Source organism: Cygnus atratus, chromosome Z (genome assembly GCF_013377495.2).
Source record: "Cygnus atratus isolate AKBS03 ecotype Queensland, Australia chromosome Z, CAtr_DNAZoo_HiC_assembly, whole genome shotgun sequence".
Classification (NCBI taxonomy): Eukaryota; Metazoa; Chordata; class Aves; order Anseriformes; family Anatidae; genus Cygnus; species Cygnus atratus.
Window position 1 is genome coordinate 52,237,487 of NC_066396.1, and position 19,943 is coordinate 52,257,429.

Consider the following 19,943-nt stretch of genomic DNA (forward strand, 5'->3'; position numbering starts at 1 on the left):
AAGTTTACTTGTCCTATAACAGCATGCCAAAGCAAATACCTTGGAACTACTACAGTCAGCCTCTTCAATTCGTCTGTAGAAGAGCAGGAATGGAGAAAAGATTCCGTATCACAACTACTCCAAGAAAAAGTAGTTTGAGAAGGTCCACTTCTTCCCACAACTTGTTCCATTTCATAACCTATGAATTTCTGACTCCCATATACAACAACGCTAACTTTGTGGAACTGTGCTATAAACCAGACCAGTGGAACAATCCCAATTAAAGAAAGGTTGCTTGCTTAAGAAGAAAAACACCTGTATGGATTACTTCAGTCAAACAGGTTTACAGCAGAGCCTGACATTATGATGAGATGGGAATGACGAACTCTTACAGTACCTTCCGCAAATCCAGTTTATCATGGACTAATACAACGAGACAGCAGAAAACACCACTGGTGAAGGAGAAGACCAGAAAGAAAGGGAAGAGAATATTGCTACTCAACTGCAAACTTGAATTTTCTACTTCAATGAAATTAAACCTATTAGAATGAGTTCAGAGGAAGGCCATGAGGATGATCAGAGGGCTGGAGCAGCTCTCCCATGGAGACAGGCTGAGGGAGCTGGGGCCTGGAGAAGAGAAGGCTCTGGGCAGACCTTACAGAGGCCTTCCAGTACCTAAAGGGGGCCTATGGGAAAGCTGGGGAGGGACTTTTTGTCAGGGGATGTAGTGATAGGACAAGGGGAGGACAAGGGGCAATGGCTTGAACCTAAAAGAGGGTAGATTTAGATTAGATATAAGGAAGAAATTCTTCCCTCAGAGGGTGGTGAAGCACTGGCACAGGTAGCCCAGAGAAGCTGTGGATGCCCCATCCCTGGAGGTGTTCAAGGCCAGGCTGGATGGGGCTTTGAGCAACCTGGTCTGGTGGGAGGTGTCCCTGCCCATGGCAGGGGGTGTGTGGCATTAGATGGTCTTTAAGGTCCCTTCCAACCCAAACCATTCTATGATTCCATAAAGAATATGATGTATAAAAAATTCTAGGGATATACAGCAACCATGCTCTGTTCTTGTCATGTGCTTTTAAGAGTGTGATTTTTTTAACACGTATTTTTAAATAATCATGCAGATATTTTTCAAGTGCATGATTCAGATCACAAACATTTAATTGATTTGTCAAGGAAAAAAAAACAAAAAACAACTGGAAATACAAGCACACACAGCTGCAGGGAAGAGAAAATAACAGTCAGAATGTATTTGCAAATGAAGAGTAACAACAGGACAGTATCACAGAAGCTCTGCAAGAATACAACATCAAGACGTAGAGAATTATTGGCAGTACCAAAAGCAACAGAGGCCAGGGAGAGGAAGAAATGAGGGGAAGCCTTTGAACTTGGCCAGAAGGAGTATGTGGAGAGCTTAATGAAGTAAATTGCAGCTCAGCACACAAACAGTATTGGAAGAACTTAGTATGAAGCAAGAGGAAAGAACGTACAACAACGGATTCAGATTTCATGTTCCAAGAGTTTGGAAAAGAAGGAAAGCAGACTAGAGTTGACTGTCAGTTTTACAGATGGAGGACAGTAATTCAGAATAAAAATCAGGTAGGGAATATGATGCCAGAAAAAGGTAAAAACCCACACATTTGGAGTTAAAATGGAATGAATGGGACTTTGGGGCCAGGCTCAAGCAAACATGAGAATCCAAAGGTAAACATGCCAATTCCAATCGTGTTTTTTTGGAAACCTTTGGATTCTGCAGGGAAAGAGATACAGGAAAAAGCCTAAGGCAGAGCTCCTGACAGCTTGCAAATTAAAGGAACTGGGAAATGAATCGAAAAAAAAAAATTAGACAATTGAGTATGAAATATAAGACAGGAAGAAGACATTAAAGAAATCCACCTGGCTCAACAACCAGTCACAGGTATGTGCAATAACGTAAATAAGATGAGGAGGTGGCAGTCATGAGAAAGGACTTGGGAGATGCAGTAACTAAACAAGAAAATGGCTGGCAAAGTCACAACAGAAGTAATCACCTCCCTCAGAAGCAAAAATGAGGATTAGCAGATGAAGATCAAACAGGCCAGGGAGCTGAAGAATAAACTTAATGAGAAATCAACTTGATAAAGTCATAAGGAATGAGGGTGAAGAATCGTGATGACTGTACATCAAAGGATAAGACGAAGCTAAACAGGTAGAAATAAGAAGTGAGGCAACATGAAGGAACATCTGGTGGAACCCTGCTCAAGGAAAGCTTAAGAGGAAATAAGGAAAGGGGAAAATAAAAAGGCAAGGCTAGATGAAGAAGCCAACCTCTATTGTTAATGATAAAGGGAGGAGAAGACAGACGTTAGACTGTAATGCAGTGTTGTACCATTGGTAGAACGATTTCTGCAAACAATATGCCAGACGAAACTGTTGCTGGTAAAATATTCAGCAACCACCTTTTGATTTGGATTTCCTGAGGAAATGCACAATTGCTCACGGTTAAGGAATTAAACAGTCAACCATTGTTTATAGCCCAGTTACATATACGGGATGCTAAGGTGAATTACTGTACCACATCTCGCTACACACAGGGAAAGCAAATGAAAGGTTCGGCAGCATACTATTAACATCACGAGATCTGGCAGGGGAGCGCAAATTTCACTGGAAAACAAGATCAGTTACATGAAACCTCTGAACAGGACAGACACTGAAAACATCTAATCCTCTATTTCTCCTGCATTTGGTGTAGCGTCACCCACAAACAAGCCTGCTTTTTCCTTTAAGAGCAGAACAGAACAGGGCACGGCAATTCGGATTGATAAAGAACACCCAGAAAGGGCCTATTAAACACTCACGAAAAGCAATCTGGGTGGAAATCGCGGAAAATAAGGCTGGAAGGGACTTCAAAACATTGCTTGCAAACATCAAACTCGCTCGCGGTGCTCCAAGTCTGCACCGGCTTCACTTGCGGCGCTCCTGACAGCTGTTTACTGCCGTGGTTTGAGCAGACCTCCACGGCACGGACCCCACGGGCTCCCCCGGCAGCCTGCTGCAGTGGCCTGACAGTTCCCAAATCCCCTCCTTGCATCTGGGGGGAACGAAATCCCTCCGGAATTCAGACCCCTTTTACCCCCCCGCCCCAACAGGCTCACTGCCTGCCTCTTACAGCGCTGCTGCGCAGGAAGGACGTCCACCGGACAGCTCTCTGCAGCGTTTTGCACGGGAAGGACGGAGCCCTCGTTAAAAAAAATAAATAAATAAACAAGAAGAAAAGGGAAGAAAGCCCCTGTCTGAAGGGCTGGCTTGCAAAAAGTCAGCCCTGTGATGAGTCATCTGGGACAGCGGGCGGACTTTTCCCCCCTCGAAGCTGGGAAGGGGGGGGGGGAGAGCCGGATCCGGCGACCACAAGCGACACCGCCGAGGGGAAAGCGCGCTCGGGAGGGCACGGCCGGCGGGGGCTGGTCCCTCCCGGAGCCTCGGGAAAGGGGCAGGGCGGGGGGGGGGGGGGGGGGATAAATAAATGAACAGCGAGAGGCCGGGATGGGGTTAAGGGGGGGGAGGGGGGGGGGGACGGGGTAAAGGGGGACACGGGGATAAGGTGGCAGGGGGATAAGGGGGCAGGGGGACGAGGCGCTCACCTGCGCGGCGGAGCTGCAGCAGCCCATGGCGTCCCCGCGTCCCCGCCCCGGCGGTGCCCGCTAGGCGCCAGGCGGCGGCGGGCAGGCGCTGGGCATCCACCCGGCGGCACGGCCCGCCCCGGGGCGGTGGTGTTTGTGTGGCGGTGGCGGCGGCGGTGTCGGTGTCGGCGGGGACGAGGCGGCGCTGCGCAGCCGCGGGGCCGGGCACCGGATCGCGGACACGGCACCGGCTCCGCCGCGGCGCCCCCCGGAGCCTCCCCCAGCGGCGGCGGCCGCGGTTGAGGGGCGGGGCTTGAGGAGGGGGGCGTGGCTTGTGGGGGAGGGGGGGCGGGGTTTAGAGGGGAGGGCGGGGCTTGGGGCGGGGCCAGCGCGCCGCAGCGCGGGGGGTACCTGCGCCAGCGGCCGGCACCGCCTCCACTTCCCGCGCGGCCGGCGGCTTCCGGTGGCGCAGGCTCGTCTGCCCGGCCGCCCTGTTGCCATGGCAACAGCGGGCACAGGCCTCGCCTCTCTCCCCCCCCCCGCCCCCCCCCTCCCCGTTTCTCCCTCTCCGCCCGGCCCCGTCTCCCTGTGGCGGCACCGTGGGGTGCTGAAATGGTGGTCCTGGGCGGCGGGGGTGGTGGTGGCAGCAGGAGATGTGCGTGTGCTCCATCCCCGCCTGGGCAGCTGTTTGCCGCGTGTTTGTGAACCCGGCGTGGGCGAGTGGCTTTAGCCTTCCCCCCGGGCACGGGTTTCGGGGGGGGTTGTTCTGAAGTGCCTGCCCCCGTGGTGCTGGGAAGAGTTGGGCTCGGGAACACGTTGGGGCGATGAGAACCGCGTTGGGGTGGTGGGAACCACATCAGCGCAATGCAGCGCGTGTTAGGACAATCGTGAACCACATCAGGACGATGCGAACCACATCCGGACCATGTGAACCACATACAGACAATGCAAAAACCGCATTAGGACGATGTCTGATGTATTGGTAACACAGAAATTCAGGCTTCAAGCGTAGGCTGGACCACATCTGTAAACCACACAGTTAGCAAGTGCCTGAAAGCTTTTGAACTAGGTGAGGTCTTGTAGTCATTAATGGCAGCAAAGGCAACAGCTTTCCTCAGAATGAAACACCGTTCCCCCTGGAACCTCACAGCCCCTCAAAAGGTAAGTTTATGTGGCCCAGGAGTTTTATCCAAAGGTGGCCCGAATACATTAGGAGACTCCAAATTATAAAACATTTTGCTGAATCTTTGCAGCGGGTTTAATTCGATCAGCACAATAGACTATCCGTGAGTAGGAATAACACCATATTGATTTCAGTTTAAAATGATCCTTTGACAGGCAGAATGAGGCAAAAGAGGCCTTGTGACTAGAGAAGGAGTCTAGTTTAAGAGGCTTCCAAAATAGAACTAAAACTGGCATGTGGGTGAGTTGTGAATCATAAGTCTTTTTTAGCTCTTCCTCAATGGCAAGTAACATCACTTTCGCAATTTTCACTTTGGACTTTATAACACTTGTGCTAAAATATCTTTTTACCACTTGTACACACCCTGGCATTATTTTCGGTTGCTCTGCCAGATTCTATCCAAATATTTCTGTTGTATTTGAAAGTATGACCATCAAAGAACTGTTCTGCAGGAACGCGCTCTGGGAGGCATGTGCCTTTTGTGACTGACACTGGAACAGGTAACAAGAAACCCCTAGACATTCCTTGTGCATCTTGGGACATGTCACTTTAGTTTCTTTGTTCCTCAGTATTGCCGTTTGTAAAATTGACCTTTGTCCCAGCATTTCTTTTTCAGTTGCTTCAGTAACAGCAGGATGATGAGAGTGCCATAAATGTGATTTAGTCCGTTTGTTAAATAGACCTTTTTTTTTTTAATAGTCCTTGCGTTTCATCCAAGTGTTGTCATTATAATTAAATACCGCCTTCTGCTTTCTAGTTACAGACTTCACACGTTCAGCACGATTATCAGAAGATGGTAATGGATTAAACACAGGCTCTGCCCCCCACGTTTGTGGGCTCTTTCCTGCCAATAGTCAAAAGCTCTGCGTAGGGGGAATGGTAGATTTGTAGTGATTAAAGAATCCTGGGCCTTCAGTGGCTGGAAGAGCATTTATGTAAAAGCTTGTAAAGACATACCAGCTGTCGCATAGGTAACTGGGGTTTAGTGTAAGTATGTGACAACTGTGGAAAGCAATTGGACAAATCCGAGCCTTAGAAGTAATCACCAGAGTAATTGCCCTTATCTGTGCGTCTGCCCTGAGGAAATTAGTTGCATTTTTGACAGGGATGCAGCAGCAGCAATAGAAGTCTGGCTTTCCTTAGTTCAGCTCTGCTTTCTTTGGCCAGTCACACAAAGGAGAGGAAGAGTTAAAAGGTTCTTTCTTATTCATGTTTGCACTTGCTTTTGTATTTATTCAGATTAGTATTTCAGGAATAAACTGGAAGGTAAAGAAAGGGGGATTGCTGAATCTTAATTCAGTAATACATAAGTTGAACTTTAAGCATATGCCTAAGTACCTTTTTAAGTCATGTTTCATGGATTTCTTTCTGAATTTGATTATAATCTGCTCTAAGGTATCTTTACATTGCAAGCTGTTACAGTGTAAATCTGACTGCCCAGATTTAGAGTTAATAAGAATCTAGGTCTTTTTCTGTAACAGATTTGAATCTGCCCTTCTCCCTTCAGCTAAGAAGGATGAGCTTCATCTGTGTTTTCATTTCATTGCTAGACTCAGAATGACAGGTTAGAGTTTCTGAAGTACCATCTGATATTCCGAAAGGGAGCACCACAGAGAAGGCCCTAAAATGACAAAATGGCTTTGGTACTTGAGTTAAATAAATTGTAGCGTATATCCAGACTGGTTCCACTCTAGGAAGTGTTGGAGGGCGAGGGGGGAACAAAAAAGAAGATAAGGAAACATTCCAGAAGGTGTGAAATCTGTGACGATATTTACCTTTTCTCATGAGATGTAAGATCCTGACCTTGGACACCCATGCTTAAACACTTAAGTATTTTACAAAGGTAGAAAAAAATCGGTAGCTTCTATTACAAATTAACAGGAGACATGCCTGTCAAATAGCACTAGATAAAATTCAGATTTGTTGTATATGTTCCTAAATAAGAATGTTGGGATGGAGTTTTCAGGCAAGCTCTGTAATGGGCTAACTGCTTAATCAAAAGGAGGTCCAAATCTGCCCTCACTGTTGATGGACGGTAAGAGTTACACCATGCAGACTAAATATCGAGTACTGCAGCAGCAAAGTGTTGTCACAGTCTGTGTATTCCCCTCCCTCTTCTAAAAGACAAATTCAGCTTGTTATCATTACACTTACTTCTTCCACCTACCACTGAATTTGCAGGCATGAATGCTTGGCAATGACTCTGTATTTTTTAAAATCCTGTCCTCCGTGTCTGGTCTCAATATTTTTGTTTGTTTGATTGTTTGTTTTAATCTGTTTTAATATAGAATAACACACATTCCCTTCATAATCTGCCCTGTGAACAAACTAGCTGTCTTCCTTTATACAAGTCTGTCCGTGCAGGGTTTGAGAGTGATTCTGCTGATTTCAGAGCACTAATGAAAGTACAATGTAAGAAGGCATTCCAGTAAACACACTGCAAATAGTATGTCTCTGAGCAATGTGGTGATAAAGCCCATTCCCCTACTCAGGGTTTTGAGTCCACGTTATCTTCTATACCTAATAAACCACCTGAAACTGATTGTCTTCTTGAAGAGTTAAATGTGCTTTTACACTTGTTTACTGCTAGGGAATTAAGGCACGTGTGTTTGTGTTAAGTCACACAGGACACCAGTTATGGAGCAGAGAACCGAAGCTGTATCTTGCGAGCTGCAGCTTGTACACCCAAGGTCCTGTTGGTTAAGTGTTAATCAGTCATGGCAAAAGCATATGAGGTATCCCACTTAGCAGTTAGAATGACAGGATTCTTGCAGAATTTTTCACCTCTGACCAAGAGAAGTTATATACTGCTCAGTAACACTGAGCTCTCAGGTTAGAGCTAAGATTTTCTTCTTGCTGCCTTTCAGACCACAAAGTAACAGATAATTCAATGAACTTACCGGGAAGCTCACAAAACCTGCTGTGATTCTACTTTTTGCTGTAGTCCCATAAATTGATCAGGTTCAGTCTGTTTCAGTTTGAGAACTAGAGACTCCAAGGAAAGAGAAAGAGCAACAGAAAGCTTTCTGAATTAATCAGGAGGGTGAAATTTTCCTTCCCCAGTTCTGAATCAAGATTTTGGTCTACTGTAGTCTAGGAGATGTAAGATTTTGGTGAGAGGTCAGAAGTGTATGGTAGAGGGCCTGTCTGTTGGTGGCTATCCAAGAAATTCAAGACTCATTAGAAGAATAATATTTTGGTGTGTTGGCAAAATGCCTTTGTAAGCATCTGCTCTCTGCCTACAGTAGTCCATAGATGGTATAATGAAAGTAAAATATCTTTCCTATATTAAAATATGTTGCTTTGCACAATTTAAAACCTGTTGGATTTCATTCTGATATTGGACACCTGTGCATGAAGAACTGTATGAATAGATCATTTCATGCAAGCAAAACATCTGTCAGACTTTTATATCATTATCAACCTGAGCTGGAATCACGCTGGCAATTTGTAGCTGAAATGTTCCATATCCAGCATCCAACTCACTGAGAAATACGCTCTTCATAAAATATTCTTTACAGTAGCTGGGATGGTGCTGATGCACGGTGGGGAAGGAGAGATGTCCAACTGATGTCACAGTAGTAACCAGAAAAGCGTTATTTGTTTCAGCGTTGTGAGAAAGTTTTGTGTTGCCCAAAGGAGACACAGAACGCCAAGCGCAACTCTTCCAGCAGAGGCGGTATCATCATAATACATGATTAGCCATTACAATCTCTTGTCATTTCGCTCTAGGAGAATTATGGCTCTCACACTGAGGATGTATGACTACAGATGGAGCACTGCCTGCTACAAACGTCTTTACTGCTGCAGTAAATCTCTTGGAGAAAAGTTACTGCATAAAACAAACAAAATCTATGCTAAAAGGGACCTGTCATTTGTTTTCTTAGGGAAGGTGGTATGAAGGGAGGTTCTGTTCCACTCTGCATTCCTTAATGTCATGCAAGGAAGCATTCGTCAAGGAATATTCAGCTTACTCTCAGAGTAAGACAAGAAAAGAGACATGGCAATATTCAGTGTGTTGTGTGACTCAGGCTTTCTCTATAGTACTTTGTGTGAGAGGGAAGGACAGACAGAGACGTTGCTACCCAGAAGCTGTCTTAAGCTGTGGTGGACTTTACATTAGCTGTATTAGTGGCCAAGCAGAAGTTGCTGGACTGTGGATGCCCCCTCTCTGGAAGTGTTCAAGGCCAGGCTGGATGGGGCTTTGGGCAACCTGGTCTGGTGGGAGTTGTCTCTGCCCATGGCAGGGGGTTGTAACTGGGTGATCTTTAAGGTCCCTTCCAACACAAACCATTCCTCAGCTCCACAGTTCTATGGCACTGTTCTAGACAATTGGCTGTGGTGGATGTCTGCATCACCTGCAGAACTGGCATTCAATTCAGGCGCAGACTTAAGACCAAACACGATGCTTTACCATTGACACAAACACTTATGGATGCACTGTAGGTGAGCAGACACCAATGGAGATCAAAATACTGATGGGTAATCTGTGTGTGAGTCCTGGAAAGGGCTGTTTTGAAACTTTGAGGGTGAGTTCTACCAGCAAGGTGGTTAGAGAGACGGGACTGTCAAAGGGCTCGACCTAACTCAGCTCCATACCGTAGATGGCAGAACACATATACAACCAGTGCAGATGGCAGTGACAGCTAACAAAAGATGTAAAGGGCTTCTCCGTGATTTGCACATGGCGTTTTTGCTCAAGGATGGGCTTCAAAGGCCCCAACCTCATTGTTGTGACTGGCTATCCGAAGAAACTCGCTTGTGGTTGTTCTCTGTATCACTCGTGTTCACCTTTAAAATGAGGGTATCAACAATTTGAAAAGCAATTTATTTTTATACAGTGCCCCCATTCCAATTAAAATAAGTACAAATATATGTAAAGAGGAATCAAGATCTATTTGAAATCGAGGTTCCTAATTTACATTTCCTACGAATGCAGACGTACTTATCTTTGAGCTCAAAACAAAGTGCTTTGCTTATTAAGTGCTTTTGCCTGTAAGTGCTCATAAGGATGTCGGAAAAACAAGTGTTAGGTTAATTGTTCTGCCTCAAACTAAATACGGAGACTTTCAGAAGTTCTGTACACCCATCAGCTCCTGTGAATCTCAACTTTCTTTCTGAAGAAAAAAAAAATAATAATAACATTCCTTCTTTAAGCAAATAACCTTTGAATGTGATAGAGCTAGTGTGACCTATCTGGAGGACTTCCATTCTTACCGGTCCTGGTATTACAGCTGTATGATGCTGTGATCCTGTATATTACAGCTATATAATGCTGTGAACAATATATATATGCCTCCAGGTTGCATATGTTCATTGGTATCAGATATTGCACTGCCCGTGACCCCTGAACGAGGCTTCTGCTGGCTGAGGACAGGTGTGAAGTGTGCATTTCGTTATTTAATTCTCTTCCGCTGAGCTCTGTGGAAGACAATGGCAATATTGTGAATCTGATAGGTGAGAGTCTCTGTTGTTGTTTCAGGATAGAATCTATCTGCATACCTCTGTTACCTATGGGAATAATGGATTTAATGTGTTCTGACAGCACCCGTGTCAAAGGAACAGCATATCTATTTTCCTCTGCAGTTTCTGGAGTAATGGTATTTCAGCGATTACTGTAGCATAACAGCACTTGTTTTTCTAGAACAATACTTGTTAACAGTTTGAGAAGTCATTCTGTGGTTATTAAGAAATGAGGCCTCAGTTTGGCAAAATGTGTTTATGTAATAGTACCACAAAAGTCTACAGTACTGTCGACATGCTTACCTTTAAGCTCATAACTAAGTGCTTTGCTTAGTGAAAGCCTGTTAGTGTTCACAAGAATGTTGGAAAATCTGACCTGGTGCAACATTAATTTTCCTAACTTGTATCATTTTCAATGACATTTGCAAAACCTTAAATTTATCCCCTTCAATTAAATGCCTGGGTAAAGCTCTTCTAGCGCTCAGATTCCACATATTTCCATTGCTTTGTTCCAACAGGTCTACGTTTCTTTTAAACTCATTTTCCTTTCTGTATTGGACTGTGTAGCCTGCAAAGGTCCATGGTCAAGGTGACAACATGCTACAGTGGCACAAATGGGATACATTCAATTCCAGAGATCTACTGTGCACTGCAGTGGATGTATAATCAGTTGGGTAATTACTTTTAACACCCTTTCTTCTCAACAATACAGCATGGGAAAGACTGGCTTTTGCAAGTTGCAAACATATAATAGAACCACGGACTACAGTGGACAAAAAAAACAAGCCTCTTTTTACTGTGTGCAGGGCAAGCTGACCTGCACTTTGACAAAAATCAAGATGATTGTATCTGCAGTATCTGTTTTGTGCCATCAACTTACTACACAAAAATATGTCATGAAAAGAACACGGGGAAGATGGGTTAAAAAAAAAAAAAAAGACTAAAGCAACAACAAGCCCAGCAGTCTAGTTGTAGTAATTCTCCAATAATGAGGACTATAAAATGGTCAGCATTGTATGAGGTTTAGTAGATTATTGTCTGGTGGTCAAGCAAGCTGAGTTCTGTTTCTAGATTGGCCAGTGGCTTACACTGCTAGTTTATACCACCTGTACGCTGCTAGCATTGTGCCTGTAACAGAAAAGATATATGGCAGTAAGATCATTAATTGTAGGAGAATGCTCTGCAATCTCGGGAGAGGATTTTACATCTATAGAGAGAGTTTTCTGTAGAACCAGATTATCAGCAGGCACATATATCAGCCTTTCTGTAGCTGATGCAGCCTCATACTAACAGCTGTGGGGTCCAAGGCCACAAAAAGCTTGGGTGGGTGAAAAAAAAATCCTTGCCCATCTGCAATACTCACTGTCATATAAGCACCAAAGAAAAAAACATTGAATAATGGCTGACATCATTCTTGAGAAGAGTATGTTCTATTAAATTCTTCAAGCATTTCTTCTTATCAGCAGTTTTATCTCTGATTACCAGGTCTTTGATTACCCGGAGGCTATGGACAGCCTGCAGAATAAGCAGAGACACAGTTGTTTCTCATTGTTCATTCAAACTCAGAAGTATTTTACAGGAACACAATCAGTTGATGTGTTTTGTTTGTTTGTTTTTATTTTCTTCTGGCTACATTCGTTTCATTTGGCAAAGTAATGGGCAAATAATACCCACTGAGCAAATTGTTTTATAATGTGTGGGAAGCCAGGCTTTGTCTATAGGATTTTTTTTTATTTGCCCATCCCATAATGGTTAACTGAACAGTACTCCACAATATTCTGGTTTCTCTTTGCTTCTTCCTGACATCATTCAGATGCCAGCCTCTAGTCACCTGCATCAGGCTTACCTGCTATTACCGCTTCCATTAGCAATCTTTTTAAGTTTCCAGGGAAGAGAATACTTTGAAAATAAAAGCAGGAATAGTTTGTCTGCAGATAACAGGCTGACAGGCCAAATGTTGTAGCTTCACTTTACTTGAAGCTTCACTGGTTGAGCAGGTGACACTGAGAAACAGTTATTTCGCTGTCTCCTTGCAACAGGTGGCAGACAAGCAGAAGTGTTTAACTTTTGTTGCAGTACTAATGAAAGTACAATTATGACACAGAAATGAGACATTAGTGTGAAGGGACCCAGGTAGCAGGCATAAGAACACGAGGGGAAGGTGGGATGAGTGTTAATAATGAACTGAAGAGGTTCTCTTTATTCCTTCTGTCACCATCCCTGTTACCTTGCTGATTAGATTCCAGAAACCTGACCAAGCAGCCAGCTATGTGTAGACCTCGACGGATGCTGGGTACAAAAACTGCAGCTTTACCAGTTTTCATGTTACGTTGGAAAACACCTAGGGTGGGATACGGTGCCTGGTAGGGGTGTTCTTGTAGCCATTTCTGGTAAGGGGTTGGGGAAGAGCGCAGAGTGCGTCGCTTTCGAATTCCAGAGATTTGGTGAGACAGTTTTCAAGCCAAAAGATGGAAAATATGGAAGAAGGGTCTTGGTTTGTGTTGCTGCTGCTGCTGCTTTGGATTTTTAACAGTGCTGCGGGAACATTATTTTACAGAGGTGGAGCCTATCCATCGAGTGTATCCAAGGTAGTGGTTTGTAATATCCAATTACCAAAAGCCTTCCTGCAAATTTTAAAGTAGGTGAGGAATCCTCTCCTTGCTTGCTCCAGATTTTCGTTACGTAGGGCCCGGAGGGCACCCCCTTCAGGGAGTTTAGTTGGCTGACTTGAGTTTAGCAGTCAGAGCCCAAGGTCAGCTCCCTCACCGGTGGGAACTGTTGTGAAGGAAGCTAGAGGCGAAGGCCTTCCCTCCTCTCCCTTGGGGGCTGCTCTTATGCTGAGGCCTTACCACTGAGCCCTGCCTGTGCAGCATCACAGCAGAGGTGGCAGCTGTCAGTCAGCGCCTGACTGCTCTCTCTGCCAGACGTGACGCTGGACTGCCTCATCACTGGATTGTGTTCGACTCTGCCTGCCTTCCCTGGCCCTGACCCAGACCTGGGTGTGCTGCTCTGCATCCTGGCACCTTGTTGGTGAGGTCCCTGCTCGCACCAGCCATAACGAAGCTCCAGGTTCCCCTTCCCTTGTGGAGTGGCCTGCCCCTCGCTGCTTCCCCACGCAGACAGCTGGCCGAGGACGTGGCAAGTCTGTGTTTGGGAACAGGAGCGATGAATGAATGAAACCAGTAAAAGGCAAGAAGATTTGTGCATGAACAGAGAAAACGCTGTTTCTCTGACTGTCAGACTACTTTTGTTAGACATTGGACTTAACACAATAAAACCTCCTTATCACTGGTATAAGGTGACCATCCCACAATAATAGATTTTAGTAGCTGTTTGTTCTGCAGTTTAAAAAAAAAATTAAAAAAAAAAGATTTGACTCCACATTTTTTCTTTTTAAAATATAAAAAAGCTGCTTAATGAGTTAATCAGCTAATTGCTAAGGTATTTCAGATGATGTTGGAACTAGTCCCCTGCTGTTTACTCATTTTCCAAGTGAAAGCCTTACTCATTGAACAGTTGGTTATGTTAGGGCTAATGACAAAGGGCAGACTCCAATATAGACCAGGCATTGTACTTCAGGTGTCAAAATTATCTTCTCACAGATTTACAGCAAAATTTGTGCATTGCCACAAGACGTTTCAGCTTCAAAAAGCTTGTGGTTTTCAGTGAGAAACTGCTTATGCAATATTTCTTAAAACAGCAAAAGAATCCTACTGCTATAATGTGATGACAAAGTAGAAGTTTCAAAAGCATCAGTTATGATTGAGAGACTTGCCCTGCTTTTCAGCTTTTATCCCGTCATGTTTGCCAAACATCTCAACCTCTAGGGCTTTCGTAGAGTAAATGTCATCCTACTGCAAAGCTTTTTTTTGATCAGAGCCACCAGTTCCATGTCTCCAAAGTACGAGTTCTGCTGCATAGTGCTGGTAGCTAGATAAGGGAAGAGGGAACTATCATCCCCTAGTGGGTGGATCCAGCTTTTTTAATGGGCGAGGGTAACCTATGAAGGAGAGCTGACCACATCTGGTTCTTCAAAACAACTCTTCTGTGGTGGATTTTTCCCATGGAGTATTTTCCTGTGACATTTCTATATCTTCTTCTCAGACTTGGAGGAATAAATAACCTCCAGCTCAGCTAATGAGGTGGGACAAGGGACCACATTTGCTTTATAGTGCAGATGCACACGGTTGTGAGAAGGTTTTGTTCTGTGAGTCATCAAGAAGCCATTAAATGGCATACGTGGTACACTGGTAAAGGAGAAGCAGAGGAGCTGCTCTCACTCCAGGTAGAGGATTTTGGCTCCTGCTGTTACTGTGTTTTTCTTTGACCTGGATGTGAATGAATACGTGTTGCAGCAGTTGTTCTTCCCTGTTAGATCCTAGGTGGGTATAAATATCAGTCTGTATTACACGTTTGATAGGGTAATAGATGTTTTGTGTTGTTGCTGAAATCAGTGACGCATTATCCAGAGCTGACTGTGACTTCTGCAAAGGAGTGATCTGTCAAAAAAAAAAAAAAAAAAAAAATCTGGAAGGAAATAAATTCTTATTTCCATGTGTCCATTCCAGTATGCCTCACTACTCTGAAGGAGGAAAGTTGTACCCAGTTCTGAGTTGTGGTCTAGGGACTCTTCTGATGCAAAGAACTACAAATGTTTTAGTTCTGGTTCTGATGCAGAGTGAATTTCAAGCTGATTGTCTGTATACAAGACTTTTCACTATATGCTTTCCAGAGGCCGCTGTGCTTTGATTCTGATTTTTTTTATTTAAACAAAAACCACCCTCAACATGCGCACACACATGCAAGACCTAGTGTTAGCTCTGAAAAGCAGACCTTTGGTTCTCCATCCTGAGGAGATGGAGTTGGATGGAGAACCAAAATCATTAGTCATTTAGGGATCGTCTGCAGTATCAACCTGGGAATATCCAGGCTAGCGCTGGAATTTTCAGTCTTCAGGTGTACTTGTAGGGCAGTATAGTTCATAACACCAAAGCTGCCTACACATCTGTATGAAGAAACAGTACAGATATAATAGTAGGGTATCTCACCTGGGTTGAACCTTCTAGATTTACCGCATCAGAGATCTCAACGCCCTTCTCCACTGTGCCCCTAAGACATAGTTGCTGCCTTCAGTAACATATGCACTAATCAGTTCCCTAGAAGGAGATAAAAGCATGTTTTCTGGATCTCTTCTGGTATCTACGCAACTTTCAGTTTTTTCCCCAATGTTATTTTTTGAATCCAATTTGTTATTGAAACAAACGCTGCCTTAGTGGTTCTACTTTCAAACAGTAACTAGATTTCCTTATTCCCTGATCAGAACAGGACAGGCTGAGAAACCAGATGGAGCTGGAAGATAAAGATGTGTATTGTGGAACAAGAATCTGGCATCATTTTCTCTCCTACCAGAATCTTGATGTGTTTAGTTGTTCTAATACGTGGGTTAATCACCAACAATTTAGCATTTCTGTTTAATGTGACAGTATGGAGGAGAAAAAAAACAAGTGGCTTTCCGTTGATTTGCATATATTTATTTCATAGCATCGTTGTGATAATCCTGGGTGCCTTGTTTTCCAAGTGGTAAATATGTGCTGTACAGAAGGAGGTTCCAAAAGATTTTAGGAATAGCGTTTTGACAAAAAGTCTGCCATTCATCAGGGGGAGTAAATACTTTCTATTTTACTTCCTTTTTTTTCCCATTCACAGTTGAAAAAACTCTGCTTAAACGCTATAGCTCCTACCATGAAACCAGCTAAAGCTAGCTATGCTGAAGTGCAGTTGAAAGGCTTTCCTGAATACCTAGCCTTCTTCTCCTAAGACGAGGCCGAGTGGCTGTATGAAACATGTCATTTGTGTAGACATTGGACTGCGCACTCCTCTCACTTTGTTGTAGTTCCACCGATTCTAATGGAAATTACAGAATTACAGATGTATGAGGAAGAACAAACCATCTGACTAGAGTGAAAGCCCTGTAGCTTTCCATTCCAGTAGCTTTTTCTATAGCACTGTTACTAAGGATATAAAGCAGATGCACAACTGCCCAGAGACAAAGGATTTTCTACTAGTTTCTGCAAGGAAGAGGGAGATAGCAAGCCTGGATTCTATTTCCAGCTCTGGCCCTGCCATGTTTTTAATGATTAATTGCAGGCTTTATTAATTGGTAATACAGGCCTGTAAGCAGCTCAGCTTTATGCATCTTTAGTTTAACAAGGTGTAGAAATGGAGCTCGTCTTTTCAACTGCAGTTTTTCTATCCATTTACTCACCCCTTTACAAAAGCTTGAAGAGTGTTTTGCTGTAGGTAGGCACTGTGAAGTGCAGCAGGTAGTAAGGAGTTTGCAACTGTCTGTCCTAGGAATACTTCCAAGGCAGATTCGTAGAAGCCAGTTGTTTTAACACATTTCTAAACACCATGTTATTTGCCATTTTCCTTTATGACAGCAGGCATGGCTACGCTTTCTAGCTAAATACTTTATCTCCTCCTGGAACTTTGGCACATGCACAGGACAATGAAACTGAGGTCGCAAGATCCTCGACAGAGAGGAGCACATAAATTGTCACTGGATGCAATTGGTGTCCTTTTTATGTATAGCTCAGCTCAGAGGACTCCACCTGCCATTTGGGAAATTAATGGCCAACATGCTTCGGAGACGGTGCTGATTGCTGGCAGTCTGTCTGGAGAACGGTGCTGCGAAGCCTCACTCTGCAAGGGTTCCATATGTGAATTCTGAACACAGGAAGATCCTGCTGGAATCACCACCCACATCAGCCAAAGGACTGGAGAAGAACATCGGTGTCTGCCTTCATCCCCTCTGCCAGTGTTGTGCTTCTGTGCAGGCAATAGCTGAACCCACTTGCTGAGCTCCCTGAAGGCAAGGTCTAGAGTCATCAGCAGTTGATGCGTGCTGATGAACCTTGAGAATGGGTGTCTACATACTGGCACAGCCATCTTCTCCATGCACTGCTGAGCAGCATGCCGTCAGCCATTCCCCTTTTACGCTCTGAGCAACATGCATGCATGCAGGCAGGCTGCCTGGGTGAGCCCTCGGTGCTGATGGGTTATGGCACGTTGTAGCTGAGCCAAGCTGCCTTCAGGCCTTTCATTGACTATAGGTTAATCTTCCTTGGTCACTAGGTGGCAGAATTGGCGTTATTAAACCACGCGGGGTTTTTTTTTTTTTTTTTCCTTTCAATGCTTGCAAACTACTCCGTCCCTGCAGGTGAGTTAAGTCCTGACAGAGGGAGCCATGTGAAAGGAACAATCAGGACTCCCTCTCAAGGATGCGATCTGTCCTGCAGCTGGTGAGCCACTCGCATTATGTTGGATTCAAGACGCGGGCAGATTTGACAGGTTCTCCTATTAACGCAATCCTCAGGCTTGGGTTTGTTATCAACAGAGGCTCAACCCTGATTCCAAGGAACTTTTCTATTTCATGGATAATATTTCTGCTTTTCCTCAAGAGGAATGTGTCCCTGAGAAAAATCCCGTAGTTCTTTTGGCTAACACTGGTGAAAATCCAAACTGATGCTACAGCACAGGTTATTTTTGAGCTAAGCTCTTTTTGCAAAGTGTTCTAGGTTGATGAATCTTTAGGTCACAGAATATAGGGAGAACATTTAAATAATATTTTTAATTCCAAGCACCTTTTGACAATGGAGAATGCCCAGGAGTCACATTTAACAAGAATGTGATTTTACAGAGAGATTAAACTTAAAAAAATCTAGGCACATTGCAGAGAAGTTAAACATAAAGATACATGAAGTAGCTTTAGATCCAATCAGCTTCTAGTTTGATAAGTTCATCCTGAAGCTGCTGTATCTTCTGTCCTTGGCCATAGGAAGGGTGGGTCAAGTTGAGCAACAAATGGGGAGAACAGGGTCTCCCAGTCTGGAATAATCCTGCTGTTTCCGGTCCTGGTAGATCTGCTGAAAGGCAGGGTTAGGAACTGTTCTGTGCTAGGGCAGTCATGCAATATAGAAAAAAAACACTCTTACCATCTTCCTTAATCCTATAATTATCATATTTTGCAGCCCTAAAAACTTTGGGGAGAGACTCTTCAGTAATTTTCCCATTAGAATGGCTGGAGGAGGGAGTACAGCTTGTCCAAACAGTGAAGTTTCTGCCTGTCCATGAAGAAGCATAATATTCCAGTATATAGGTGATGTAGGAACATCTGTCTCCCCATGCATTTCATTCCAAATAAATAGTTGTCATGGTAGTAGCAGTGTTCAGGAGGAACTTGCTAGTATGAGAACTTTTTCCAAGTGTTCACAGAGGCTGAGTGAGATTTCAAGATTTTGAACCAAAATCTTTGGACCTTGAGAGGAATTCAAGTGCTAAAAAAAAAAAAAAAAAAGTTATGATATTACCTAGCTCCTGTTTTGCATTTCAGAGGCTTCATAATATTCTGAACCATGTTCTCAGGTCTCAGTGTCCTCAAACTTGAAACCTGAATCAAGCTACCAACCCTGTGGCTTGAGCCCACTGAGAATTATTCTGTATGCACAATTCAGTGCTTTTAATGGAAGGAAATTGGTTTGCTGTGGTGATTCAAGTAATTTTATATTTTCTTTCTGCTTCCCTTGGGTCTTTGTACTCAAATGTCTTGTTGCCATTCTTTTAAGAGTTTTTTTTCTCATTTTTCTTAGCAAAAATAATGTGTTTCTGTTGAATGTGAAAGTGGAATCTTTGACATATGTTAAGAAAAGCCGCAAGAAAAGTTCAGCATTGTTCCTTACCCAAATTCAAAACACACATAGTAAAAGATGAGATCCAAACTCTAATATGTCAAACAAGTGTTTTCTTTGCTAGGAACCTGAGGCTTACATTGTGTCCCACTATTAAACTTCTGCATATTCTGATCAAGGTGCCAAATGCAAAGCTTCTGCGCTTGTACACCTGGCCATCACTACTGGTTGTGGTGGTGGACAGGGAGGGAGTCATATAGAAAGAGAACTTGAGAGTAAAGAAAATCTCACAGTCTTAAGAGTGCATTTGCTCCTCTCTCCACTGAGAAAAGCAGGAATCTCCGTGCTTCATGACATACTGTGGTCATGCCTGTAGTTGGGAATCAGAAACAGCATCTCCTTAAACATTTGAGATGGAAGCAATGTTTATTTTTGACTCTGCCATATATGGCAGCAGTTGAAGACAAGTTGTTTGGCTGAAATTCTGGAGGATCCAGTCATTCCATTTCTGCTGTCTATGGAATAAGTGCCCTTGATAAGTATTTTTGCTTAACATGAAAAGGAAAAGAAATCAGTCTCATTTTACTATTCATACGGTATGATACTTTATTTTCAAGAAGGCGGAAGGGTCCCTTACAACACTGTAGTCAATGTGTTTGTACAATTTGTAAAAATATTATTTACCCTCATTTGGAATTTGCAGTGAGATAGCCATCTTACCGTTTGTACATTCAAAGACCTGATATGCCACAGAGCTGCAGTAACTGCATATCTAATTTAGAATAAAAGAGCTCACAGCCCTAGGATTCTGCTTTTTTTCAGCATCTAGCCTTAGAAGTCAGACCTGTTCTGTGTTCAAAGAAGAGAGCAGCTACTTCTTTGTGCATACCAGAATTCTGCACTAGAATGAAGGCGGAAAATATTTTTAGCACCCAGCATTTGGATGTCAGCAGAAATGCTCTTAACTACTGTATTAAAAATAGTTTTGCAATGACAAAGTTTTTATATCCCAATATTTTGGCTGTTCTTGCA

At 43.7% G+C, this 19,943-nt stretch overlaps 1 protein-coding gene and 1 long non-coding RNA gene across 3 annotated transcripts in view; one reads left to right on the top strand and one right to left on the bottom strand.

Moving 5' to 3' along the window:
• The window catches only part of SLC44A1 (solute carrier family 44 member 1), a 67,749-nt gene extending 63,879 nt beyond the window's left edge, over positions 1-3,870 (bottom strand). The window contains exon 1 of one of the 2 annotated variants that reach the window (XM_035570092.2): positions 3,600-3,867. In XM_035570092.2, the coding sequence (XP_035425985.1) occupies positions 3,600-3,626 (27 nt within the window). In that variant the 5' untranslated portion in view covers positions 3,627-3,867. Of the gene's footprint in view, positions 1-3,599 lie in introns of both variants that reach the window. The other variant, XM_035570093.2, reaches the window with a different exon arrangement.
• Positions 3,871-4,623: 753 nt separating this feature from the next.
• Positions 4,624-19,943, top strand: part of LOC118260099 (uncharacterized) — a 32,791-nt gene continuing 17,471 nt past the window's right edge. The window contains exon 1 of the long non-coding RNA XR_004782169.2: positions 4,624-4,739. This is a non-coding gene — a long non-coding RNA (uncharacterized LOC118260099). The remainder of the gene's footprint in view (positions 4,740-19,943) is intronic.